Raw genomic sequence first — 25,933 nt, forward strand, 5'->3', positions numbered from 1 at the left:
TGGACTGATGATATCATTGGATGAGAGCTTCACCTCCATGCGGGGACCAGTGTGAAATGCTGGATTTATGCTCTGTGTGATGATATTATTAGAAGTATGGTTCACCTGTGCGGCTCTGGAAACACATCTGTAAATATAAACACACTTAGTGATTTCTCTTGCTCGTTTTTACAGTTTCTTACAACTTTATTTTACAAATGTGTAAGTGTTGAAAGTTATTAAGTACTTTAAATGTGTGTTTAAATAGAGAAACTATTAATATAATAAGGGAACTTATGTCCCCAGATTTGATACATTCTTAATATTTTGTCTTATTTACTTCTGATCCTCTCTTTATTTATTGATTTTTTTAAAAAAGATTTCATTTATTTATTTGAAAGTCAGAGTTACACAGAGAGAGAAGGAGAGGCTGAGAGAGGTCTTCCATCTGCTGGTTAACTCCCCAGTTGGCCACAATGGCTGGAGCTGCACCCATCTGAAGCCAGAAGCCAGGAGCCTCCTCCAGGTCTCCCACTCGGGTGCAAGGGCCCAAGGACTTAGGCCATCTTCTACTGCTTTTCCAGGCCACAGCAGAGAGCTGGATAGGAAGTGGAGCACCTGGGTCTCAAACCAGTGCCCATAGGGGATGCCAGCAGTGCAGGCGGCAGCTTTACCCTGTACGCCACCAGCGCCGGCCCCGATCTTCTCCTTATAAGGGAGGATGCGTTGTAGCAAGCAGGCAAGTGTGCTCCCTCCCATCCATCCAGATCTCTGTCTGCCCTTCCCTGAGGTGGCTTCTGGGTGACGTGGTATGTATTTTATGCTTTACATTTTACATAAATGGCCCAGTTCTGTAGGTTTGCTTTTACAGCATCTATTTTTCCCCTGAGTCTTGCTGTTTGAGATTTATCCATGGCGATGGAGCTAAGACATTTAGCCTTTTAAAAATGTAGATCTTACCACATAAAACTCTTTTTCCATCGAGAGAAACCAGTTTCACCTGGGGCCTTGGAAGCCTTCTGAACCCTAGAGCTCTTTCCTGGATTCTTGCGAGAGGCCTCCTTGTCTGGACTGAAGAGCTGCGGGAATTTGAACCTATAGTATCCTTTTTATTCATTCCTTTGTTGCATGCGCATTTAAATCTTCATTTCCTAGGAACTAAGTCAGCTCCCTGAGGGCAAAGCATCATGCCGTATATATCCAGCCTTACTTCAGTTTTAATAAACATTTGTTGAATTATAGAGGAATAAATTATAAGCTGATTAACACAGTGAATCCATTAGAAGATACTTATCAGGCATTCAGTGTACAGCAGGTTTATGTTTTTTGATAGAAACAGCACAGAGAGGAGTTTACTTAGGCACTGTCTTTGGTGCTTATTAGCTGGAATCAGACAGTAGTGTTAATCTAAACTGGCACCTGTCAATGTAGCATCCCTTAAAGAGAGGAATACCATCAAGCATGTGCCCAAGGGACCAGTCTTCCATAGGGAAATCTACGCTGGTGAGTCCACTTTCTCCATTTTTACAGGTTTTTCAAAACCTAGATGGAAAGATAATAGTAATTGAGCTCCCACTTTGGGCCGGGCACTGTGCTAAGCATGGCTGCTTAGTTATCTGTCTCATGAGCAATGATACCTTAAGCATTGCTGTGACTCAGTGTTTGATGCAGAAACGGATGCACCAGGAATTTATTCAGAATCTAAGCACGCACAGCTGCCTGACCACAGGGCTTTCTGGTCAATCAGGCATCACCTTTACTCCATATAACAGGCAGTGTCATGTCTGCACATTCAATGTCTATGCCAGGGATGCTGGCCGGTCAGTGTGATGCCAGCACTCCCTTGCCTTGGCACACTGCCCCCTGCCAGCTCACTGTGATGCCCTCGACCCCTAGGATGGTGAGCAACCCACAATGTTTCTCCTGAGAGATGGTGGCCACTGCTGTTATAGAAGCCTTCTTTTTTTTTTTTTTAACTTTTATTTAATGAATATAAATTTCCAAAGTACGATTTATGGATTACAATGGCTTCCCCCCCATACCGTCCCTCCCACCCACAACCCTCCCCTTTCCCACTCCCTCTCCCCTTCCATTCACATCAAGATTCATTCTCGATTATCTTAATATACAGAAGATCAGCTTAGTATACATTAAGTAAGGATTTCAGCAGTTTGCTCCCACACAGAAACATAAAGTGAAAAATAATAGATGAATTTTTTTTAAATGATGATGAAATCAGATCAGACCTATTGTCATGTTTAATCCCAGTGAGAGTCAAGTTGGGAGTTGATAATTTTTTTTTTTTTTAACAGAGGATCAGTTTAGTATACATTAAGTAAAGATTTCAACAGTTTGCACCCCCATAGAAACACAAAGTGAAATATATTGTTTGAGTACTCTTTATAGCCTTCTTGCATGGGCCACCTGCCAGCCACCTGCACTTTCAGCCCAAAGCCCACTTCACATTTTTTGGCATCCAGGTGAACCTGTCCAGTCTCAAGGGCAGCTCTGCAGCCTTCCATATTCTTGACTAGTGGACATCAGTACTGATGCAAATTTACAGCTGCAGTCATGAGCCTGGGCACATTACTGGTATCAAGTGTAAATATTTGATTGCTAATTATTGTAAAACAAACAGGCCCCAGTGGTGTCCAAAGCAGGAAGCCAGCAGACCTCAGCTGATAGGCAGTTTGTGTTGCCCCCGCACAACCAATGACAGACGTCTGGAATCGCTGCCACCAACTGAAAGCTGCCCAGAGCGGCTCACATATGTGAGTCTTTGCCTTGCAAACCATTTCCCATCTGCCCTGCCTCTCGAGCAAAAATCCTGTACTGCTGAAATCATCTGAGACTGAAAGGCAAGGCATCTGCTTGTGAGAGCGGCACACCCTCATCCGGCCTGGGCAAGACATCTGTCCACCATACATATTCTCGTCGCAGGCTCCTTGGCTCAGGCATGCCCTGGCTTGAACAAATCTGCCATACAGATGCCTCCTTCCATGTCCAACACCAGATGCCCTCCCCACTCCAGGATCACTTTAATCCCTGTTCCTCCACCACTGTGTATTAGGCAGTCCTGGGTCTGTACCACAAAGCAGTCAGAATTGGTTTGCCTTCCTGCCTAGAGGGCACACACCTTGCTGTCCAAGGCCGTCACACCTGTAGCCTTTCTGAAAACGCTAATGAGTTGGCAGCACATTCTGACGATGCAAAATCAACCAGGGAATTGTCTCAAGGCCAAGCTCTCAAAAAATGCCAGGCAGGTGAGGCTGCGTTCTGCGGTCTACCTGGGGAACAGAAACAGGGGCGCTGTGGGGAAGGAGACGGGAGGGGATCACGTGGCCCAGCTAATTCAGAGTGTCGGCCTAAAACTGGGCCAAAGAAAAAGATCTCACCAAGATTCTAACGGTGCTTGAGTAGCACCCAGCAATTTTTTTCTGACTTCATGATGCAGAGAAAAAAAAGACAGGAGCTGGCTGGCGCCGCGGCTCACTAGGCTAATCCTCCGCCTAGCGGCGCCGGCACACTGGGTTCTAGTCCCAGTCGGGGCGCCGGGTTCTGTCCCGGTTGCCCCTCTTCCAGGCCAGCTCTCTGCTGTGGCCAGGGAGTGCAGTGAAGGATGGCCCAAATCCTTCGGCCCTGCACCCCATGGGAGACCAGGAGGAAGCACCTGACTCCTGGCTTTGGATCAGCGCGGTGCGCCGGCCACAGCAGCCATTGGAGGGTGAACCAACGGCAAAGGAAGACCTTTCTCTCTGTCTCTCCCTTTCACTAGCCACTCTGCCTGTCAAAAAAATAAAATAATTAATTAAATAAAGAAAGACAGGGGCTTTGGGATGGCACATTTGAAGGGAACCACTTGCGGCCCTGGTGTTGCTAAAATCCAGATGAGACTGCTTGTTGAGGTGTTTGCTGTAGACTGAACTGACATAGGAATTAAAATGGTATGTGTGAGGTGCTCTGCACACTGCCTGGTGCAGAGTGGGCACTTTGTAAACAGTAGGCCTCAATCCCCTGCTGCTGGCTGGCTCCGCCAGCACCCTAACTCCTGTTGGGACTGCTGTTGACAATAGAAGCCTAATCTAGAACAACTTAACAACCAAGTCCCTGCTTGTACAGTGAGCAAGGCATCGCCTTGATCCCAAACCACCCCCAAGGCCCTGTTAGGGCAAACCTATTGTAGTGCTTTCTCCCACTTATTTTATTACTATTACTGTTTCGGTAAAGATTTATTTACTTGAAAGGCAGAGTGACCGAGAGAGTGAGAGAGAGCTTGAATCAGCTGGTTCACTTCTCAAATGGCTACAGCAAGAGCTGGGGCTGGGCTAGGTCAATATCTAGAGGCAGGAACTCGATTCAGGTCTCCCACATGGGTGGCAGGGACCAAAATCTTCGGGCCATCATCTGCTGCCTCCTAGACACTAGCAGGAAGCTGGATCAGAAATGGAGGCAGGACTCCATTCTAAGCACCCTGAATCAGGTTGTAAGTGTCCCAAGTGGGAGCCTAACCCAGAGGTTAGGCTACAATGTCCTATCCCCATCTTACATTATAAACTCCAGTCATTGATTTTGTTCATTTCATACGTACAGATTGGGACTGTCAGTCCCCATCAGAGGCTAGCCCACTATGGCTGCTGGAAAGACAAGAGTGAGATGTGCTTATTCCCCTCCAGAGCTTGCAACCTTCCCCAAGGCTGGTGGCTCTGTACCTGAATGTGAAAGGAAACCCAAGCTCTGGTGCGCGCGTTTAAAACTTATGCCTTTGGGGCCCACATGGTGGCACAGTGGGTAAAGCCACCACCTTCAACACTGGCATCCCGTAAGTGTGCCTGTTCCTGTCCCACCTGCCCCACTTCCCATTCAGCTCTCTGCTAATGGCCTGGGAAAAGCAGCGAAAGACCGCTCAAGTGTTTGGGTCCCTGCCACCCAAGTGGGAAACCTGGATGAAGTTCCTGGCTCCTGGCTTTGGCCTGGAGCAATCCTGGTCTTTGCAACTACTTAGGGAGTGAACCAGCAGATGGAAGACCACCCCCCTTTGCTACTCACTCTGTAACTCTTTCAAATACATAATAAATCTTTAGAATAAAACAAAACTTATGGCTTTGCAAAGTGAGGTTATTTGGGTCTGCCAGCCATAGTGCTGCCCTTCCTAGCACATGGGACTACACCATCCATCCATAGCTCCCCACTGCAAGGAGCAGGCACCGCAGTGGGGCTGCCATTCCTAAAACAATGACTTTGCGAGGCTGCCTGGATCTCACTCCTTAGATACGGAAGGAGGTGCTTTCCTGCCACCAGGATGCTTCGCTGTGCTCCTTGAACTTCCTGTTCTTCTGGACATTAGCCTAAAAACCATCAGCTGGGACTAGAGAGAGAATGAATCGGGGCATGGGCTCTTAGCATTCTGCACTTAGCACTCTGGGGAGATTCTTAGAGAAAAGAAAACAGAAAGGGCCCTGTAAATGTGCACGGGGTTGTGCAGACAGAAAGTTTCCAGCTGGGGAAGCACCTTGCTGTCTCCTGCAGGCTCAGTGATTTCTCAGACATGTGACAGTGACACGAGCTAATTTTAGAAACATGATTCTCGAAAGAAAATGACTCCTGAAAGCTACGAGGATACACGCGCGTGTCTCATAATAGCTCACACTAAATCTTCTTCAGTATTTCAATGTTAAAATAAACACTTGGATTTAAGATTAGTTCAGACAACTGTGAGACACAAAAAAAGAACCCTGGTGCTTCTCAAAACCATAGAAAACCTGGCCAGCTGGAGGGTGTAGCAGATCCATCAATCAAAGAGCATAGCAAAAGAAAAAAAAAAAAACAACTCTGCATTCAAGAAAACTGGTGATAAAAGCCTGTCCCCTCCAGGGCTTGGGAGGGACATCATTAAAATGGCAAGGCCTAGAATTAACCTCTCTTTGCCCTTGGACAAGAGGAGTTAGCAGCCTGAACTGTAGGCTGCATGGTGGCCTTCCTCTGTGGCACTGTTTGCATTTCCTAATTTCATCTGACAACTTGTGATAAATTGGGCCTTTTGGAAAACGTGATTTCTTTCAGAACCATTTGAGGGAGAATTTAAACAGTCTTTTGTACTAGCCTGAATATCCATGGGGGATTTCAACTTGCTTCTTTGTTTGGGAATTAGTATCTAAGAGAAGAGCACCAGCCTTCATGATACGCGATTGTAGAAGGATCCAGTTTCCAGCAGTGGGGCCCTCTGAGTTTTCCTGCAAAAATAGGAGTTTCCTGGAGTCTTGGCAAGAAAGGAAACAGCAGTGGGAGAACCGCGGGAGTGGAGAGAAGTAGTGCAAAGGGCAGAGGGCACTCACTGCCAGGTATAACCTTAGAATCGCCAAGGAGAGGAGGAGAAGGCCATGCGGGGAACCGGCAAGAACCCAACAGCAGCAGCGCCCCAGCCATCCTGGGCAGAACACACGGGAAGGTCTGATTCAGGAGCACCTTGCCATGGGCGCCTGGGGACACACAATTTGCCTGACGGGCCTCTTACAGTTCCCTGATGTCATTCAGATCAGAGCAGCTAATGGGGGGCTACTGCAGAGGGGATCCCAGCTGACTTCGGTTAAGCTCTGTCATCCTAATGTTTCAGACGCACTCCATTAGAGAGAAAAGTGGGCTTCCCATCGCCTGGCCTGCCTGCCTTTCTGTTAGGCAGCGTTGCCATTGCCAGGAAAAGGACGACTCACGGCTTCAATCTTGATGACGTCCCCACCTCCACTGTACCCTGGACTTGCCACAAGCACACTGATGAGTGAGCCCCATGCTGTGCAGAGCCATTTCCGTGGCGTTGTCTAGCAGAGAGCTTGCTGTTTGTCTTTGAGATTTCATCACTTTGGAGAACACTCGCTTAATTGGCCAGGGAAGGTGTGCGGCGAAGGCTTCTGAGGATCAAAAGTCGAAGCCAAATCCTGAGTCCAGGCAGCAAACCCACTTCTTTCTATCATTACGATGCATTCTGAGCCAGGTAATTCTCCTTAGTGGAAAAACATCTTTCTTTGCACTGGGATGCATATTCCTTTCACAGGTGCCCAGGTGAACTCTGCCTCTTTTTACTTCCGAGGGCGCCTTGCAGAGAACACACTGTCCAGTGTCCTCACCTCCTCTGTCCTGCTAGGCTCTTCTTTACCTTTCTGTGTGTCCCCAGATGTCCTTTTTATCCCCCCCTCTTCCATGTCTGGCGTCTCACATACAAGCAAGGCTTCCATTCTCCTCCATCGGGACCCAGGTCTTTGCACCTGATGAAGTCTATGCCTGATCATCTGAATCCTGCATGAAACCAAGCAGGGTCACTTTCTCAGCGGGTAGCACTCCTCTGGATGCCACTGAACTTGGGCAAAGTTATGTAGCTGATGCTGGAGGCGCTGGCCCAGGCCAGGCGTTTTTCAACTTCTTCCCAACAGCTCACTGCTTCCCAGCATTGTGTCACCTTCCCCCACTCTGCACAGCCTGCCCCTTTGCCTCTGTGTTTTAAAAACCATTCACAGCAAATGCTGAAATTAGCAACCTCTGTTTGCCATTCTTTGGTCACCCACGAGAGCTGCTGTGGCAGTGCTGGGTAAAGAGGCAGAAAAACTGAGTCTACAAGGCCTCTAATCCAGCCCTGGTGTGAGAAAATAAAAACTCAGGCTCCGGGAATAGAGCTTCTTAAACTCTTGGAATTTTCTAGGTAATAGGGCTGTCTTTCTTGTGCTAATGCGTTCACTGGGGGAGGCTCCTGTGGGCTTGGGGAGGGGGGTTGGTTACCTGAAAACCCAACCAGGTGTCACGAGGTTGGAAGTTTGGACTTGCCTGACCTCCAAGGAAACTAGGGCACCTGGAGGTTGAATTCCATCACTTGGCCCATGACTGAATCGATCAAGGAAAGCTCTGCACGCAGGCTCAGGGAGTTTCTGGTCACAGGGCATTTTGATGTGTCAGGAGGGTGCCCCACCAGATTCCACTGGGAGGAGGTATCTGCTGGCGCATCCCCTCCAGATCCCACTCTGTGTGTATCCTTTCCAATAAAAGTATAACCACACACTTTCCTCACTTCTGCTAGTCACTCAGCAAATTGTCAAACCTGAAGGGTGTCACAGGAATGCCCCCCACTTTGGTGGCTGAACTGTCAGATGTGTGGTGGCCTGGGGACCCCACCCTCAGCTGTCATCTGAAATCAGGGCAGTGTCCTGGGGAGGACTGAACCCTTGACACAGGGGGTCTGCGCTGCCTGCAGGTACTGAGTGTCAGTGCAATGCGCCTAGTTCAGACAGGAACAGAGTAACAGCCCTGTAGAAGATACTGCTGAGTGTCTGCACACTGTGCCTGTCCACAAACTGCTCATTACCAGCTCCCAAACAGAGATACTCAGAACTTGAACTTCAGCATTTAGAAACCTGGACAGCAACCGGAAATGGTCACAACAATTAGGTACGGAAATGTAAAAATATCAGACAGTGGCAATTTGGGGGAAAATGACCCCTCATCACAGATAGTTTGAGGAGCCTAATTTAGAGACTGTAAGCTGAGTTGGTGTGAGCAGATGGAAGCAGAATTCACTGCTAGAAGTGGGCCTAAAATCAGCCCTAGAACTAAGCAGATGGCTTGAACGTAAATGTCTGAAGCTTGCTCTCTCTGTGGTTTGGGGCAAGTTACTAAACTCCTGTTTGGGCTGCAGTGTCTTCATCCATAAAACAGATACAGCAGGGCCGGCGCCGTGGCTCACTAGGCTAATCCTCCGCCTTGCGGCGCCAGCACACCAGGTTCTAGTCCCAGTCGGGGGCGCCGGATTCTGTCCCGGTTGCCCCTCTTCCAGGCCAGCTCTCTGCTGTGGCCTGGGAGTGCAGTGGAGGATGGCCCAAGTCCTTGGGCTCTGCACCCGCATGGGAGACCAGGAGAAGCACCTAGCTCGTGGCTTCGGATCAGCACAATGCTTTTTTCAAAAAAAAAAAAAAAAAAAAAACAGATACAGCAGTACTTCCTACCTTAGATGCTGGATAAATCAAAAGCAGATATAATCCAGGACAAGTGTTAAGCGCAAGGTGTGGCACGTAACAAATTGACTGCCGGTGTCATTTCCCTCTGTGTTCCTTTCTTGGCATCAGGGATTCTGGCTTAGCTGCAAAAGCAGACGGCATTATTTAGGGGCAAGGTCAAAGTCAGCAGGCAGCGTGGCATCATGTTCTCCCGCAGCCACAGTCGCTCAGGCTGGCTTCATTCAGCACCACCAGTGGACTCCTGGCGATGTCTGGGCAGGCTCCCAGGTCTGGCGGAAGACTGACAATCTGCTACGGTTGTCACCCCTGAAAAAGGCACAGAGCTGCTGCTACTGTAGGATGTATATGAGCCAGCCTGCAGCCTTGGGTGGTCCGACAGTAGGGGAGAGAGGGCAAATCAGCCCAATTCTCCTGCTTTGGAGTTCCTTAAACTCAGGCACAGTGGGGCCCCCTTAAAGCGGGCAGACAGATCCGCTTTGCCTCACCTGGGGACGGTATGGCTAATACATAGGCACCAGCTGAGATGGTGAGGTCAGGGCGTCACCCCTAATGTAGGACTCTGCTTTCTGATGCCCCCATTCCCAAGCACCACTCAGCAAGGCTACCAACAGCGGCGTCCGTCCCGCGGGTGTCTCACTCTGGCTAACCTTAGCTCTCCGCTGTTTTTTCAGGTTGCTCCCGCCTGCCTCCCACGACTTCAAGCTCCGAGGTGCTGACCCCAGAGCTCTGCCATGAAACCACACCTGAAGCAATGGAGACAGCGGATGCTCTTCGGGATCTTCGCTTGGGGGCTCCTCTTTTCGGTGGTCTTCATCTACTTTACCGACAGCAACCCCGCTGAGCCGGTGCCCAGCTCCTTCTCCTTCCTGGAGACGCAAGGGCTCCTGCCGGTCCAGGGCAAGCAGCGGGCCATCATGGGCGCCCTGCACGAGCCCTCCTCGCCCGGGGGCGCGGACGCCAGCAGGGTGCTGCCGGGGGCGCAGGTGGCCGGTGCCTTCCACTCCGGACCCGGCGACCCGCAGCAATGGGCACAGGTGCCTGCCAGGTTTGAAGATGAAGACGAGTTTTTTGCATCCCAGGTCGGGAGAAAGTCCCAAAGTGCTTTCTACCCAGAGGACTACGACTCCTTGTTTGTGGCGGCTCGGCCAGGGTGGCCCAGCCACACCCAGGGGACCCTGGGGCTCCCCTCCCCGGGGGCGCCGGGCCAAAGTCCGCATCGCGAGAAAAGGCGGCACAGGCGACAGCGCCGGAGCCGCGCACCTCTGGACGAAGGCGAGGACGGGGACCGGCTGGCCGCCTCCATGTCCAGGGCCTTCCTATACCGGCTCTGGAAGGGGAACGTCTCCTCCAAAATGCTGAACCCGCGCCTGCAGAAGGCCATGCGGGACTACCTGGCGGCCAACAAGCACGGGGTGCGCTTCCGGGGCCCGCGGGCGGCGCGCCAGAGCCGGGCCCAGCTGCTGTGCGAGCTGCGTAGACGCGCGCAGGTGCGGACGCTGGACGGCACCGAGGCGCCCTTCGCGGCGTTGGGCTGGCGGCGCCTGGTGCCCGCCGTGCCCCTCAGCCAGCTGCACCCGCGCGGCCTGCGCACCTGCGCCGTCGTCATGTCCGCCGGCGCCATCCTCAACTCCTCCCTGGGGGAGGAAATAGGTGGGTCCTCCTGTGATGCGGGAAGCTGGCCAGGGGCCGCTGGCCTTAGCTGGGGAGTCGGTCTGGGACCCCAGCGGAGGTCTCAGAGTGACCCTGGAGCAGGGCCCCTATTCTTAGAGCTGGTGCCTTGCGGCACACGCTAGCACCTGGCATCTTTCCTTACTGCCCCCATAGAAGCCGCGGTCTCCATCGCAGGCTCCGAGCCTGGCTCCCGCCAAAGCCTGGTGAACCCATCCTGTGATGGGAACATGGGGGAGAAACTCCAAGAGGAATAGGAGTGCAGCAGACCCCCCAAGTATGAGCAGCTCCAGAGACGAGGCCGCATGAACATTAGTTTCCTTAGGTCTCGTGTCTGAATCGTGGTCCTGGGGCTCCCAAGAGAGCCGAAGGGCTGTAGAGAACACACTTTCCAATGGGCAAGTGAGCACTTTCCTCTTCGGTTTTGATCCAAACCTAACCTGTGTGTCTCTGCCCCGGGAGCCCAGTGGGAGCCTTCTCCAACATGGGGGATAACTCTATGGGGTCTGGGTTTCTGTCTTCCAAGTCTCCACAGTCGGGACTCTCCACCGAAACAGAGCAGTAGGATAGAGAGACAGAGGGGAGGGGGGGTAGTGGTGGGGGAGGGGGGAGAGGGGGGGAAGGAGGAGGAGGGGGGAGAGAGAGGTTTATTTTAAGGACTTGTCTCAGCATGTTTCTGGGGGGCAGGCCAACAGGTGGGGGAACTCAGGCTGTATCACATTCTACAGGTTGAACTCCTTCCAACGTCTGTTTGTTCTTAAGTGCTAGGAAGAGGCCCACTGACATAGGTGACCGTAATCAGAGTCTGCAGATTTCAGTTCATCACATTTAACAAATGCCTTCCTGGCAACAGCTAGACAGGCATTTGACCAACTGTGCACCATAGCCTGGACAACTTAGCACAAGCATCACAGATCCCAGTGTCCCCTGGCTGAAGGAAGCAAGTTAGGGTTAAGCGTATTCCCTTCCCAGAGCCCAGGCTCTGCACGGAAGGGCTGGCATTGGCTCTCCGTGGCATTCTGAGCCTCACAGGATCACACTCCTATCCCTACCTTCCCCAGCCTCTCCCTCTCCAGAGATACACAGCCTCCCATCTTCCTGTAGCCGCTCTCTGCCTCCGCGGTTTTTTTTTTGTTTGTTTTTTTTTTGTTTGTTTTTTTTTAGAGGGGTGGGGAGGGGGCTTGGCTTGTGCTCCTGAAACTTCTCTGGATGCTCAGGCTAATTCCATTCCTCACCAGTGAGCAAGCAACTTGGCCCTTTCTGCTCATTCGTTCACTTAACAAACATGTGTTTAGCCCCTAGTATGCTCCCGGTTCTGTGGTAGGTGCAGGAAAGCAAACGGGGATCCCACACAGCCTCAGCCCCAAGTCCAGGTGTAAAACAGTCACATTTAATATCTCCTCATGGGAGATGACATTAGGTCCTAACTGGTCTGCAGGTGACGTGCAGGGTGTAGCGTCTCCTTACAAAGGCATACTCGCTGTCTCCCGGCTTCCTTTTAAACAGACCCCTTCATTGTTCTGTATCCTGGAAGACTGGCTGCAGAATGGTGAGATACTCAGTAGGCAGACTCCGAAACCCACCCTTAGCTCACATGTTCTTGGGCCGTGAGGCTGGATGAGACATTTTAAAAAAAAAATTAAAAAAAAAAAAAAAAAAAAAAAAAAAAAAACAAGAGGAGTCTGGGATTGAGGTCTAGGTCCCTGTGTCCCTGGGCTGACTTTACAGCAGGCTCCTGTGTCACGTAAGTTTGTAGCTGGAGCCACTGCAGAGCAGCCTGCGATTTATTAAGAAAGAGCCGTGGTTTAGCGGTCCCCGGGGTGATATAACCCCGCGGTTCCTTCTCATTTCTGAGGACCAATGTTAATAACGGAGAGGAGGAATTTAAGTATTATGCTTTAAACAGGCAGTAACTTGCTTCTGGTTTTGTTTTCTTTTAAACACCCCTGCATCGTAAATGAAGACTATTTGGATTGCTCTCCCATGCCAGCGAGAATTCCCTAGCTCTTTATTCCTGCATAAATATCCCTGGCCAGAGACTTGTAAACTCCATTCAGCGTTTGCAAGAAAGTATGCAAGACACTGGGAAGCCCCATGTTTTGGGTGAACATGAAATACCAGTTATATCTTGGCTAGATGCTAGTGTTCATGTTTAATTTATGCTGCGTGCACTTCCAGGCAGCTTCGTGCTAAAATCACAAAATCCTCCTTATTTTGTCTCGGTTCCTTGGATTGAGACTTTCTACCTACCATTTAAGAACACCTAACGGTGACATAACTCAGTTTGTGAAAGCAAACAGTCTGGGTTTTGTAGGCTGGCATCTCAGAGCACCTGCCCTGTCTCCTTCTTCCTGCCTACCTGGGTGTCTGCCTCAGACCACATGGTTGTCCACAGTTCTCACAGGAAGATTGAGTTCAAATAGCAGATCTCCTCAAGCTGTATGGAATATTGGGGCATACTGTAGCTAAGCACACATTCCCTAAATATCGACTTGGGAAGTGGCTAAGTGAAGATCAAAGACTTAGCAAAGGTCGTGATCTGATGAAAAACTGAGGGCAGAGCTAGAAAGTGCCTGAGGCTATCTGTGTAGCCACTCCACAGGAGCTCTGCCCAGAGGCCCCCTGCAGCCTGATAGCCCCAGTACTGGGCAGCTAACTCACTCTCCCTGAAAACCACTTAGCCTTGGGTCCGTTTCGGCTGCCCTTTAGCGCCCCCTGGTGTCTGCTTCATTGACAGTGCAGCCCTGTCATCCCATCTGTTAAGACCGATTGATCCAATGTCATTGTTTTTGGTCAGAGAAGTGTGGCAATTATAAACCCTGCCACTTTAAATATACAATGGAAAAGCAAACCGAACTGCTTTGGAAACATAGAGCATCCTTTTATGGTGTCACAACAGTATCAGTTGTCGCCCATACACATCAGCAATTACAATTGGCTGTGAGACCACTGCTGGCACTCCTGTGGATGCAGACTGCAGAGAGAAAGGTCTGCCCTAACCAGCAGTGATAGCCTTGATGTGGAGGATCATGATCTGTGTCCTTGGCACTCATGTTCTGGCAAGTTGGGTTGGTAGTGGGACACAGGGGAGGAGGACAAAGAGAGAGCAGGGCACACAGTTCTGGCTGGAGAGAGCTTGGGATTCTGCATATCCTGTTATCTCAAAAATAAACACAAGAAGCCCTTTCATGTAGTCGTTTGACAAGCATTGGTGATGAACAACTTGCCAGCAGATCTGGTGCCATCACAGAGATGAAAAACGCAGACCCAGCCCTGATAGCTCACACACTCCAGTGGAGAGGGCAGACTGGAAACAGGAAGTCCAATGTCCTGTGGTTGGGAGGATGGGGGCAGGTGCAGGCAGATGGGGTGCAGGTGATGGGCTCCTCGCCCACCCTGTGGGCTGATGGCTGAGCAGGAAGAAGGGGCGAGACTTCTCTGAAGAGGTGATTGATGGCTTGCTTCTCGGGGAAATTGCCTGGTGTGCTGTATTGGTGGTAAGAACTATAGGGGATCCAGGGACATGGGGATAGGAGCGAGACAAGGCAGCCAGGAAGGCAGGAAAGCTGACACAGCTGTCTGGCACCGCTTCTTCAAGCACAAGGCTTCATTTGGTACCACTTAGAAGGTGTTTGCTACAGACAGGCTCCTGTCCAGAGAGCTTTGTATGTGTTAACTGTGTGAAGCCTGACAACCCTAAGTGATAGATAGTTATCCCCATTTTACAGGTAAGGAAATGGAGAAAGGGAGACACCCAGAGTCTGAATTCAAACCCCCTGTGCCCAGGATGTAGTGAGGTCATTCAGATGGTCCCAGGGCCCCGTTTTGAAGGTGGGAGGGAAGTGGGCCCAGAGTTGAGGGTGGCGGGGGAGGAGACCAGGGATGTGGGAGTCGAGCGAGCTGAATCCTTGCTTTGTTCTGATCCCTGGCAGCACCTGCTGTCTTGCTGTTGCAGTTTTTGCTTTCTGATCACTGCAGGCAAGGAGGAGGGGGAGCAATGCGGGCCCAAAGTGAGGCGGTGACTTGGTGCTGGCCACCTCCTGGCCTGGCAGCTCCTTGAAGGGTTTAATTTTCCTTAGTGGATGCACTCAGCTGGGCTCCATGCTCATGGTCACCACTACAACGCACCGGCTTGGAAATACCTTCTGGAATGAGACTTGACTTCCCTCCCCTTGGGCTTGCTCTATGATCCATTCCTTTTCTAAACATGAACGGATGACTTAGCTTCGTGGGCTGCACAACACATGCCTGTGTGATAGATACCCTCTCTGCTCCCACTCCCCGTCCCCTGCCAACCCTTCCTGCTAACTGGCAGCTTCCTGCAGGAGCAGTGTCCATCCCTATAACCAGTGCCACCTAGAGGCAGGCAGCCTTGTAGCTCTTCAGATGCATACCACTTCCAAAGGAGATCCATCCCTCTGCCTAGGGAGTCAGGAGGCTGAGGACACAATGCCCCAGAATAAGGGACATGAAGATGCTGGGAGGTTTTCAAGCCTGACCACTATTGAGAACTACTGCTCGGTTCAGTTGAAATGCACCCACTGCTTGCTTGTCTTACTGTTGGACAGAGGCTGTGTCTATGCAGGCAGCATGGTTGCATGGGGAGCTATGGTTGGGTGTTGGGGACATCCTGCCACTCCCCTAGCCTCATGGCCGATTCTCTTGGAGCACCTGTCTCCCGTGCCGGAAGTGGCTTCTCACTTCTGCCTCATCACAGGGTTACCAGCCCTGGGTCTTGCATGTGTGATCCGCTGAGACCCTAGGGACCCATTGAGGGGCTCCATAGTTGAAAACTCTTTTTGTAATAATGCCAGATATATTTTCCTTTATAACTGTTCACATTTGCACTGACAATATGAGAGCAAAGATGGATCAAACTGTTGACTGCTTAGCACCGCTCAGGGCAGCAGGGCCAAGGATCCTTGTTGGAATGATATTTTTGACTATTAAGCATTGCAGTGAAAGAAGAGAGTGCCACTTCCACTTATGGGCGACCATGAGGAGCTGTAAGAATGATTACATTAATGGAACCTTCAGCCCTGCAGTACACGTGTGTTTTAGATTCTGAGTGAAGAGTGGGAAACAGGAGAATGGACTCTGACATCTCAGGGCACAATGGAAAAGCGCTTATGTGATTGCCTTGTGAGCTGAACCAAACAGTCTGGGCATGAAATACAATTTTCACTTGCAGCAAATGACAGATAGACATGGTTTAATTATTCAGACTTTGATGTTTGGCACATAATTTCTCAGAAAAGAATTAAGTGAGCCTGGCACTTTTAGGAAAATGACTGCATTTGTTTTCAGTGATAAAATTCATTGATTTTGATTGTGCGCTTGGAAGTTACCTACATTTGAAAATAGACAAGACCCATGGTGATATCAACTAGTGCAGGTTTCGAAAAATACTTTATAATGAAATGCATCAATGGTTGGAAGATTTGCCTAATTTGTCGAACTGGTAGTTTTCAAATGATCACAGTGGAATATTATAAAATTAATCATGGATAAAAGATCATTTTAAGAGAAAGATAGACTGATGGATTTTAGCACAGCAGAGCTTGTTGGATTCTCTGACTTGCAATTGTTCCTTTTTGATTTTTTTTAAAGTCTGCATTTTGGCAGCCTCGTTTTCTTTGAAGTAGGACTCTGATGAGATTCTGCCTGGTGGGTGAGTGCAGGCTGGGATGAAATAGAACCTTGCTTTGTACTTAAACAATTAAAATCTGGAACTATAAACTTATCAAGAAAAAAAATTCATCCATATGCTCTCTGATTACACATTACAGGCAACCAACTAACACTTGTCATGTTGTTTTAAGTTTACTTTTTTGTTTTAACATGAAAATCAAAGAAATGCATATGGATAAAGAGTTTCTGTAGCTGTTTTGTTCCTGAAACACCTGCAACCCCAAGGCTGGGCCAGACCAAGAGCCAGAGCCAGGGTCAGAGTCAGGTGGGAGACAGGAATGCAATCAGTTGAGCTGCAGGGCTGCCTCCCAGGGTCTGCACTATCAGGAAGCTGGAGTCGGGGCTAGAGCAGGCATTGGCATTGATCCCAGGTACTTCCATGTGGGATACAGGCACCTTAACCAGCGTCTTAACTGCTTCCGGGTCTGCCAGCTTGTCAAGTTTTGATGAACTATCAAAGAAGGATGTTCACAATTCTCTGAAAGGACTTTCCAAATAGTTCTTTCTTTTAACAATGTCGGAGTCTTCATACACTTCAACTTAAACAATGTAGTACAACACCAGTACAGAAGCAGAGATGAGAAACCAGCTGTCCTCTAACAAGCCGGAAGTGGAGCAGGCAGTGAGCCTCGTGGTTATGAGGCTGGTAAAGACGCGAGTGACGGGGCGGACCCATGACCAGCTGCCTACGATAATAGCATCCCAAGTGGGCACTGATTCAAGTCCTGGGTGCTCCACTGCCCATCCAGCTCTCTGTTAATGTGCTTGGGGAGGCAGTGACAGAATGGCCCCAGTCGCTGAGCCCCTGCCACCCCTGTGAGAGACCTGGATGTAGTTCTTGGCTTCTAAATTCCACCTATTTGGGGAGTGAACCAGCGAATGGAAGTGCTCTCTCCTCCACTCCATCCCCACTGTTCTGTCTCTGTATCTCTGCCTTAAAAATAAAAAAATCTTAAAAAAAAAAAAGATACTAGTAGTGTACCATGTTGGAAATACCTGGTGTGATGCCTGGCTGCAGCTCCTGACTCCAGTTTCTTGCTAATGCAGACCCTAGAAGGTAGCAGTGATGGTGCAAGTGGTTGGGTTCTTGCTGCCCTTGTAGGAGCTCCTGAGTTGAGACCCAATCTTGGCCATTTTTGGCATTTGGGAAGTGAACCAGCAGACTCTCAAATTAATGAATACATAAATATCCCGCTGTGAGAGATTCACAAACATGAATACAGTGACAGTCTTGTCACGACTTTGTTTTGTTTTTGAGAATATATTTTTTATAAAAAAGGTTATTTAAAAGTAAATTAATGAACATACAAAAATTTTCTGTTTCTAGTGTGTTGAATGTCTATATAATCCTGACAAACAAAAGTTTTTGGGTTATCAGTAATTTTTAAGAGGATAAGAGGGTTCTGAGACCAAAATATAACATCTCTTGCTTTGGATAGTCTACCTTATCTAGTTCAAAAACCATTTGAATTTTTATAAAAAAATATTCAATAAAAATAGTAAATCAATTCAAGTTGGAAAATAAAGAAGCAGCTCTTAATATAACATGTTTAGGTATTCGGGACCATTTATACAAAGCATAGATCCCCTTGAATCTAGAGATTGGCAGACTTTTCAAAGATGTTTTATATATATTTTTAAATGTATATATATTATTTATATTTCAAGAATAGAGACAGAGTTCTTCCATCTACTGGTTCACTCCCTCAAATCCAGGGTAGGACCAGGGCGAAGCCAGGAGCCCGGAACTCAATCCTGGCCTCGTATTGGGTAGCAGGGACCCCAATACTTGAGCATCATCTGCTCCCTCCCAGGGTGCACATTAGCAGGAAGCTAAGATCAGAAGCAGAGCTGGAACTTGAGCCCTGACCCTTAGGGCGCTCAAAGGCATTGGCTGGTTTCTGGGCATTTTTGAGACACATGTGTGTTTCTGGCCGGTCTTGTGCAAACGCCAGGTGAGCCCACCTTCCTCTGCCTCTCCCTCTCGGTCTCGTTGTCAGCCTGTGTCATAGGCTGTGTCATAGCTCTCCCAGGGAGCTCACAGCCCAGCATTGAGAGGACATGGGGAAGTGTGACTGTCAAATGGAATGACATGAGATGTAGATTTGTGTCCTAGTTCACGCTTGCTGGGCTACACTGCGCCACCACAGATCAAAAGGGGTCCTGACAGCTGGTGACCCTGGCGGTCTGTCCTGCCCTCCTGCAGGGCCAGGCACACGATGGCGGTGAATGTGGAGTGCTCTGTGGTTGCCGTTGCCCGTGTCTTGTAGGCAGTGTGCAAGACTGCATGGAAACCAAAGCTGGTTTTCTTTTTCAGCCTACACCAGCACCCAAAGTGGTAAGATGGGAGTGAAAGCTGTGGCTCTCACTGTGAGAAATTGGTTTTTAGAGGTTGATTTTATTTATTTGAAAGGCAGAATTAGAGAAAAGGAGAGAGAGGGAGAGAGGGAGAGAGAGAGAGAGGGAGAGAGAGAGAGAGAGAGAGAGAGACATCTTCCATCTGCTGGTTCATTCCCCAATGAATGCAATGACGGGGCTGGGCCAGGCCAAAGCCAGGAGCCTGGAACTCCATCTGCGTCTCCCACATGGGTGGTAGGAGCCCAAGCACTTTGGCCATCTTACACTGCTTTCCCAGGTACAAGAGCAGGAAGTTGGATTGAAAGTAGGCAGCCAAGACTCAAACTGGCCCTCCTAGGAGATGCCTGCCTTGCAGGTGGCAGCTTAACCCCTACTGTGCCACTATACCCAACTCTGGTTCAAAAAAATCTTGAAATCCATGCACTGTTTTTCATAGTACTGAATTTTCATGCACTTTTTAAAAAATTCCACATAAACATATAAGGTGATGATATAGGCACACACACACACACACACACGCACGCTGTCATTATACCTTTAGCAGATCCTATTCTAAATTAATAGTAAATTATCTGAATACTATGTGTATGAGTATCTTGACTTTATTTGTATGTGATTAGCCTCAGATATTGAAAACTTTGCTTTACCACTTTTTCCTAGATTATGTGATTTTACAGAGAAGAAAAGTAAGCTTGTCATTTGTGTGCCCTTAGATTCTCACGATGCAGTTCTGAGATTTAACTCTGCTCCCACACGTGGGTATGAGAAAGATGTTGGAAATAGAACCACCATGCGCATCATTAATTCCCAGGTAAATGGCGGGGTGTTTACAAGCGCATCATTAATTCCCAGGTAAATGGCGGGGTGTTTTACAAGTGTGCGTTTTACATATAAACAGCTTAACTGGGTGAGTGAGCAGAAATTATCTGGTTATCCATGTTCACTGTGTCTGCTTATTTCTGTGGGTCAAATTAGTGGGGGAAAAGTGCAGAAAATGGGGATTTAGTGTAATGTAAACAGTAGGAAATGAGTAAATAAGATGAAAAGGAAAAATCAGAGTAGATACATAAAATATATATTCTTTTTCTATCTCTCCTTCCCTCCCTCAATAGATAGTTTCTGGATATAGATAAAAACATAAATATGGACATGTTTATGAGCATATACTTGCGTGTTGCATTTTGGGAACTGAGAAGGGCAGTTGAACACAGGAGAAACCATGGCAATAAAAAAAGGCAGGAATTCAAGAGGACAAATACCAAAGAACGGCCTCTGAGGGTTTGCAGGCTATCTTTGCAATGTCAGTCTGGTATTTGGAAATTCACAAACTAAAAATGATTTAATTGAAAAGGAAAAGACCCCCTTTCCTTGTGTTCTTAATACAAAATGTCTTCCAAATTTATGGCAAAATTATTCTTAGAACAAACCACAACAATTTCTAGGGTTTTAAAAATATGTAGAAAAAATGAGGCGATAAGTGATTTATGACGAGTTTCTTGCAGAACAAACGATTAACTTTCTGCACAGTTCACTGCGCCAGGTAGCCCGAAGCGAGGAAAGAAACAATTACCATATTTCCGTAATTCATGGATGTCATTGACTGTAAGATCTGCCATTCCTTTAATAAGAACTTCTCTGAGAGGTGGAGATAAACCCCACCAAATTAAAATACACGTCCCCTATGCAGTCCGTCCTGACTTCAGAGCCGTTACAATGTAAAGGAAAATGTACATCGTAATAGTGGTGAGCAATTGCATACTAAGATGAGGGAGAGCCGTGCATTTTTCCCCCCAAGTTGATAGCTAAAAAAGGGAGGTTGAAGAATTCTTCCCGAACCAGACATGGCCACAGAGGAAGACTGTGGCTGGTATCTGCAGCAGAGGAATTTCTTCCATCCACACCCACTACTCTCCCTCCAGATCACATGGTAGAGCGCTTGTGAAGAGCTTAGGGTCCTGAGGTAGTTCAGGAGTTAAAGTTTTCAGGAGCTGGATTCCATACCACTAGGTATGAGGAGGGAACATGTAAGACCCATTTTGTTTTGAAAGCTTCATCTCCCCAAACACTCTTTAAGGGCATCAGCAAAGTGATGGCAGCCTTTCTCTTCCCTAAAGGAAAACAGTATGAGACACTGGTGATGGTGGTGGTGGTGGTGGTGGTATGCTTACTTTCTTTAAAATTTTCACTTCTTTTTAAAATGCAATTCTGAAAAGCCAAGCACTAGCTCTGAAATTGTTTTTTTTTTCTTTATATATTTGCAGATTCTGACCAATCCCAACCATCACTTTGTCGACAGTTCGTTGTATAAAGATGTCATTTTGGTGGCCTGGGACCCTGCTCCTTATTCTGCAAACCTTAACCTGGTACGTGGCTCCCCTGGTGCCCCTACCCCAGTGGTCAGACACTGCCTTTGCCTGTTGAGGGGATCGAGGATTCTGCTGTAACACACAGAATGAACGTGATCCTGGATCCTAACTAATTACATGTGTGTGCACACCCTGTCATGATACCTAGTTACAACAGCAAACTTGGTGAGTGTTATCAGTCTAACTCCACAGTACCTTTGTTCTGGAGCTTTGGGGAAACATGTAGAAGATCTAGATGTTCAGAAATTCCTAGTTACGTTGAAGGTTGGGTTGATTATACTCAGAATTGTTCCACTGTGTTAGGGTCGCATCATCTCTCCAGGAGTTGCAAGACCTTTTGAAATAAATTAAAAGTGGTTGGCAAGAAGATTTAAACTTTGTGCATTCACAGCTTATTGTTCTCAAATGGAACGTGTTCCAGGCTTTTCTTGAGTATGTTCCTCTTTGGCTTTTGCTTCTGAGCCAGTTAAATACAAGAGAGCTGAAACAAATTCAGCACTAGCCATCAAAATACAAATAGGCTACCTCTGGGACACTGTGGCAAACCATGGCATATCCAGCTGCTTTTGGTGAAATCTGGGATGAAAGGCCAGTGAACTTGTTTTGCAGTTGAGGACTGGGAACATGGTCTTGGCTTTCAAAGCTCTATGAACTGTACCACCCCCCACCCACCATCTCCAAGTCTCAGGTCACAGTAATACCTGGCACAGTTCTGAAGCTTTCCAAAGTCTACTTTATTGATTTTTTTCTTTCTTTTTTTAAGATTTACTTATTTATCTGAAAGTCAGAGTTACACAGAAAGAAAAGGAGAGAGAGAGAGAGAGAGAGAGAGAGAGAGAGAGAGAGAGGTCTTCCATCTGCTGGTTCACTCCCCAATTGGCTTCTCTGAAACTAGGAGCCTGGAGCTTCCTCCGGGTCTTTGCACACAGGTGCAGGAGCCCAAGGACTTGGACCATAGTGGAGAGCTGGATCGGAAGTGGAGAAGTCAGGACTTGAAGTGGCACCCATATGGGATGCTGGAACTGCAGGCGGTGGCTTTACTCACTATGCCACAGCGCCGGCTCCTGATTTTTTTCATGCAATAATTTACCTACAATAAATGTATGTGTACATTTTGATGAGTGTTAACAAATTAATACACTCAAGCACCCACCATCACAATCAAGAATTAAAACATACCCATCACCCCATGTCAGTCCATCCTCATCAATCTTGCCAGTCCCAATTCCAGAACCAGGCAGCAATGATGTGTGTTCTGCCACTGTAGATGGAAAACTTATTTTTGAAATACATTGATTGAGCTCAGGGGTCAGCAGCCTTATAGCCATGACCCAACTCTGGCTACCACCTATGTTTATAAATAAAATTTTGTTAGAAGACAGCACACCATTCAGTTGTGTGATCTATGGCTGCTTCTGTGGCAGAATGGAATAGTAGTAACCAAGACTGCAGGGCTCACAAATGCTAAGGCGTTTACTATCCGTCTGGCCCCTCATCCAGTCCCTTCTCTCATTTTACTAAATATAAAGTGTTAGTGCCAACGAGAGCTAGAACCCTCCTTTCTCTGTGTGCTGGGCCTTTCACCCTGGAGGGAAGTGGCTATGGAGTCACAGGCCCCTCCCTCCAGCCCACATGCCCTGCCTCCTTTCAACACTGTGGTCCTCTGAACTTGACTGTGTGTTTTTGTTTTGTTTTCCCCACCTTAGTGGTACAAGAAGCCAGATTACAACCTGTTCACTCCGTATATTCAGCATCGTCAGAGAAATCCCAATCAGCCGTTTTACATTCTGCATCCTAAGTTTATATGGCAGCTTTGGGACATCATCCAGGAGAACACAAAGGAGAAGATTCAGCCTAACCCACCGTCCTCTGGCTTCATTGGTAGGCGTATGTTTTTGTTTTTGTTTTTTTAAGATTTATTTTTATTTATTTGAAAGAGTTACAGAGAGAGGTAGAGACAGAGAGGGAGGTCTTCCATCCACTGGTTCACTCCCCAAATGGCCGCAACAGGGAGCTGAGCTGATCTGAAGTCAGAAGCCAGGAGCTTCTTCTAGGTCTCCCACGTGGGTGCAGGGACCCAAGCACTAGGGCCATCCTCCACTGCTTTCCCAGGCCACAGCAGAGAGCTGGATCAGAAGTGGAGCAGCCAGGACTTGAACCGGCGCCCATATGGGATAACAGCACTGCAGGCGGTGGCTCCACCTGCTACGCCATAGCGCTGGCCCTGGTAGGGGTATGTTAAAAGCTGCAGTGACTGGGTAGGTGGGCAGGATGAAGCCTCATATCTAGTAAATACACAGGTGACAGAGTAGAAGCAGTTAACAGGTGGATTTGGAGAGGATATAGGTTATGCAAGGCAAAAAGGCCTTGTGTTCCATTTATTTTCCTGACTAACTACTCTGAAATACGAAGATGTGAAGCAGGGACTGTTTCTACTTCCTCTTGGGATTTTGTGGATCAGGCCCGCCGTGGCTGGGACACCCCTCTGATCCACGTGGCATTGATGGGGGTCACTTGGGGATGTTCAGCTGCCTTGTGGTGGCTGCACTTGCATGTCCAGATCTTTGGCAGGGATGACGAATGCAGGCTCAGCTGGGACCGCTACTCTTGTGCCAGTACATGGTCTTTCTTGCATGGTGGGCTCACCGTAACTCGGCTTATTAAATGGCAGCTCAAGGGGTCCTAGCGAGAATGTTACAAAAGACAGAAGATACCAATTGCCGGCTTCTTTAGGCCCCAGCTGGAGTGTCATGGGTGAGAGCATTCACAGGGCTCACCGTGTTCTGGGGAGGAAACACAGATCCCACTCCCTAATGGGCGGCTTGTCAAGGAATTTGCTGTCAGCCTTAATCCACCAGCCACTCCTATGCACCTGCCCCATGTGCTGCCAGCTGAGGGTGCCACCACAGAATAGCAGGTCCTGTTGCATGATTGCTGATACCTAAGGGCTTCCGTGAGACTGGTCGCAGTGTCTCCTTCAGCTGGCTAAGCCAGCGACTCCACTAGCTCTATCCCAAAACAGGATTTTAGATAATAAAATAGTCACCCATGGTTTATATTGATTTCAGTCAGACGTTGATCCTCAAAGTTTGTGGTTTTACCCCATTTCTTTATCTGCGTTTCAGTTTATCACGCCATCATCTCTTTGATTTTACTCGAGTAGGGCAAGATGAAGGATTGTCTTAAATCCTCTTGGCAGTACCAAAGATGGTGGTAAAACCACACGGCGGTGGTGTGGGCCGTCAAAACCTGCACTGTTCAATAAATTCATGACCTTGCACCTTCCTTGGGCCCTGCAGGGGGTGCTCGCTAACAGAGAAGAGGATCGTGGAGACAGCACTGGTGTGGTTCCAGGCACAGGGCACACGAGTGTCCCAAGCTCAGGCTCGCAGATTTTGGAAGGGGCGAAAAGCTTCACAAAGTATTCAAGGAAAATTTGACAAAATGATTGCCTACTATTTTCCTTATGTGCTGCCTTCGCTGCCCTTTAAAAAATCCTGCCTTTGACACTCTTTGTTTCCAAGTCACTCTTTTGAAATCCTAAATTCTTCATCTTTTGTGTAGTTCCTTAGCATCCCGTTGCTTTAGGCGAGAAAGTATAATCTGGTTTGTCAGCCGAGGGTAAACAGCATAGAATAATGCTTAGACAGCCTAACAGGATGTGGCAGAAGTCTCATAAAGTCTTTTCCATACTGTGGCCATCTCATGATTTCATGGGGGTGATATCTGATTAGAGGAAAAGTTTCAAAGCACAGTGAGGGGCTGTCAGATATAATTACTGCTGACAGGAAGCTGTAAAAACTCAGGTTCCAAAGTCAGAACCAAGGGAAGTACTTTCCTATGTGTTTGTGTTGAAAGAAGTCATGCTACCCGTGAGCAGCCTCCTTTCATAGCTATTTGCCGAGAGTTGAGAGTTTTCGGAGCTCCTACTTGCGTTTCCAGGCGTCTATGGTGTGCACAAGAATTGAAGTTGGATGTCATTGCAAGTGTAGCCTGGAGAGCAGAGATCTTGAGTGTGCATTCCACTCCGTGCTTGCCAGTTGCTTCACCCTCGGACCCCTGGGATCCTCAGCTGCGAAATGGAAACGAGACTGAGGCCTCTCCGAGGATGAAGTCACTGGCCGATCTGCAGTCATCATTTTCCAGCACGGTCCTGCCCAACACGGCAGCTATTACCCACATGTGCCTCCTAAAGTTTCAATTAATTACAGTTGAAGAAGAGGAAAACTCATGTCTTAGTCCCACAAGCCTCATTTCAAGTTTTCCAGAGCCTCAGGCTCCTCCGGGAGGCCGCCGACAGTGGGGAGCCAGGCGCTTCCCACTGAAACAGAAAGCTGTGCAGGATAGCTCTATCAAGTTTGCAAACCACGCCAGGAGTGCAAAGGAGAAAGAAGCTGTTAGGGAACTGCTAGGTTCCCACGGGGTAGGATGTGCTCCATGGGTGGGGACAGCAGAAGCAGCCTGGTGTCATCCCTTACTTCACTTCCTGCCCTTGGGGCCAGTCTTGTGGCACAGCAGGCTAAGCCGTAGCCTGCGACACTGGCATCCCGTGTGGACACCAGTTCGAGTCCCAGCCCCTCAACTTCCAGCCAGCTCCCTGCTAATTCTGGAAACTTGCTCTGTCTGCCACGAAGTATGAGGCGGATGAACAAATCAAGAAGGTTTTCAGCAAAGTATTTTAAAGAAAAAAAAAAAGGCAGAGAGATGAGAAGAGCAGAGGGCAGACTCCCAGGAAAGAGCTGGGAGGGGCTCCTGCAGAAGGAAAAAGCCATTGAAGGGAAGTGATGTGGGGCTTTTATACCCACTGGAAAGATGGTGCAAGGTCCTTTAAGAAAAGTGTTCCTTGTATGGGGAGTGCATCTGGCTTCTTAAACTCCC

The 25,933-nt window shown here is 48.4% G+C and overlaps 1 protein-coding gene across 9 annotated transcripts in view; it reads left to right on the forward strand.

The window, feature by feature from the left end:
* ST6GAL2 (ST6 beta-galactoside alpha-2,6-sialyltransferase 2) overlaps positions 1-25,933 on the forward strand; it is a 76,056-nt gene that overhangs the window by 32,579 nt on the left and 17,544 nt on the right. For 8 of the 9 annotated variants that reach the window (XM_017339285.4, XM_051834815.3, XM_008253020.5 and 5 more), the window contains 4 exons: positions 9,644-10,622; positions 19,403-19,500; positions 20,951-21,052; positions 22,762-22,936. In XM_017339285.4, the coding sequence (XP_017194774.3) occupies positions 9,704-10,622; positions 19,403-19,500; positions 20,951-21,052; positions 22,762-22,936 (1,294 nt within the window). In that variant the 5' untranslated portion in view covers positions 9,644-9,703. Of the gene's footprint in view, positions 1-9,643; positions 10,623-19,349; positions 19,501-20,950; positions 21,053-22,761; positions 22,937-25,933 lie in introns of those variants that run through there. The other variant, XM_089327430.1, reaches the window with a different exon arrangement.

This window comes from Oryctolagus cuniculus, chromosome 2 (assembly GCF_051225735.1).
Source record: "Oryctolagus cuniculus isolate XC-2025 breed Fujian yellow rabbit chromosome 2, ASM5122573v1, whole genome shotgun sequence".
Classification (NCBI taxonomy): domain Eukaryota; kingdom Metazoa; phylum Chordata; class Mammalia; order Lagomorpha; family Leporidae; genus Oryctolagus; species Oryctolagus cuniculus.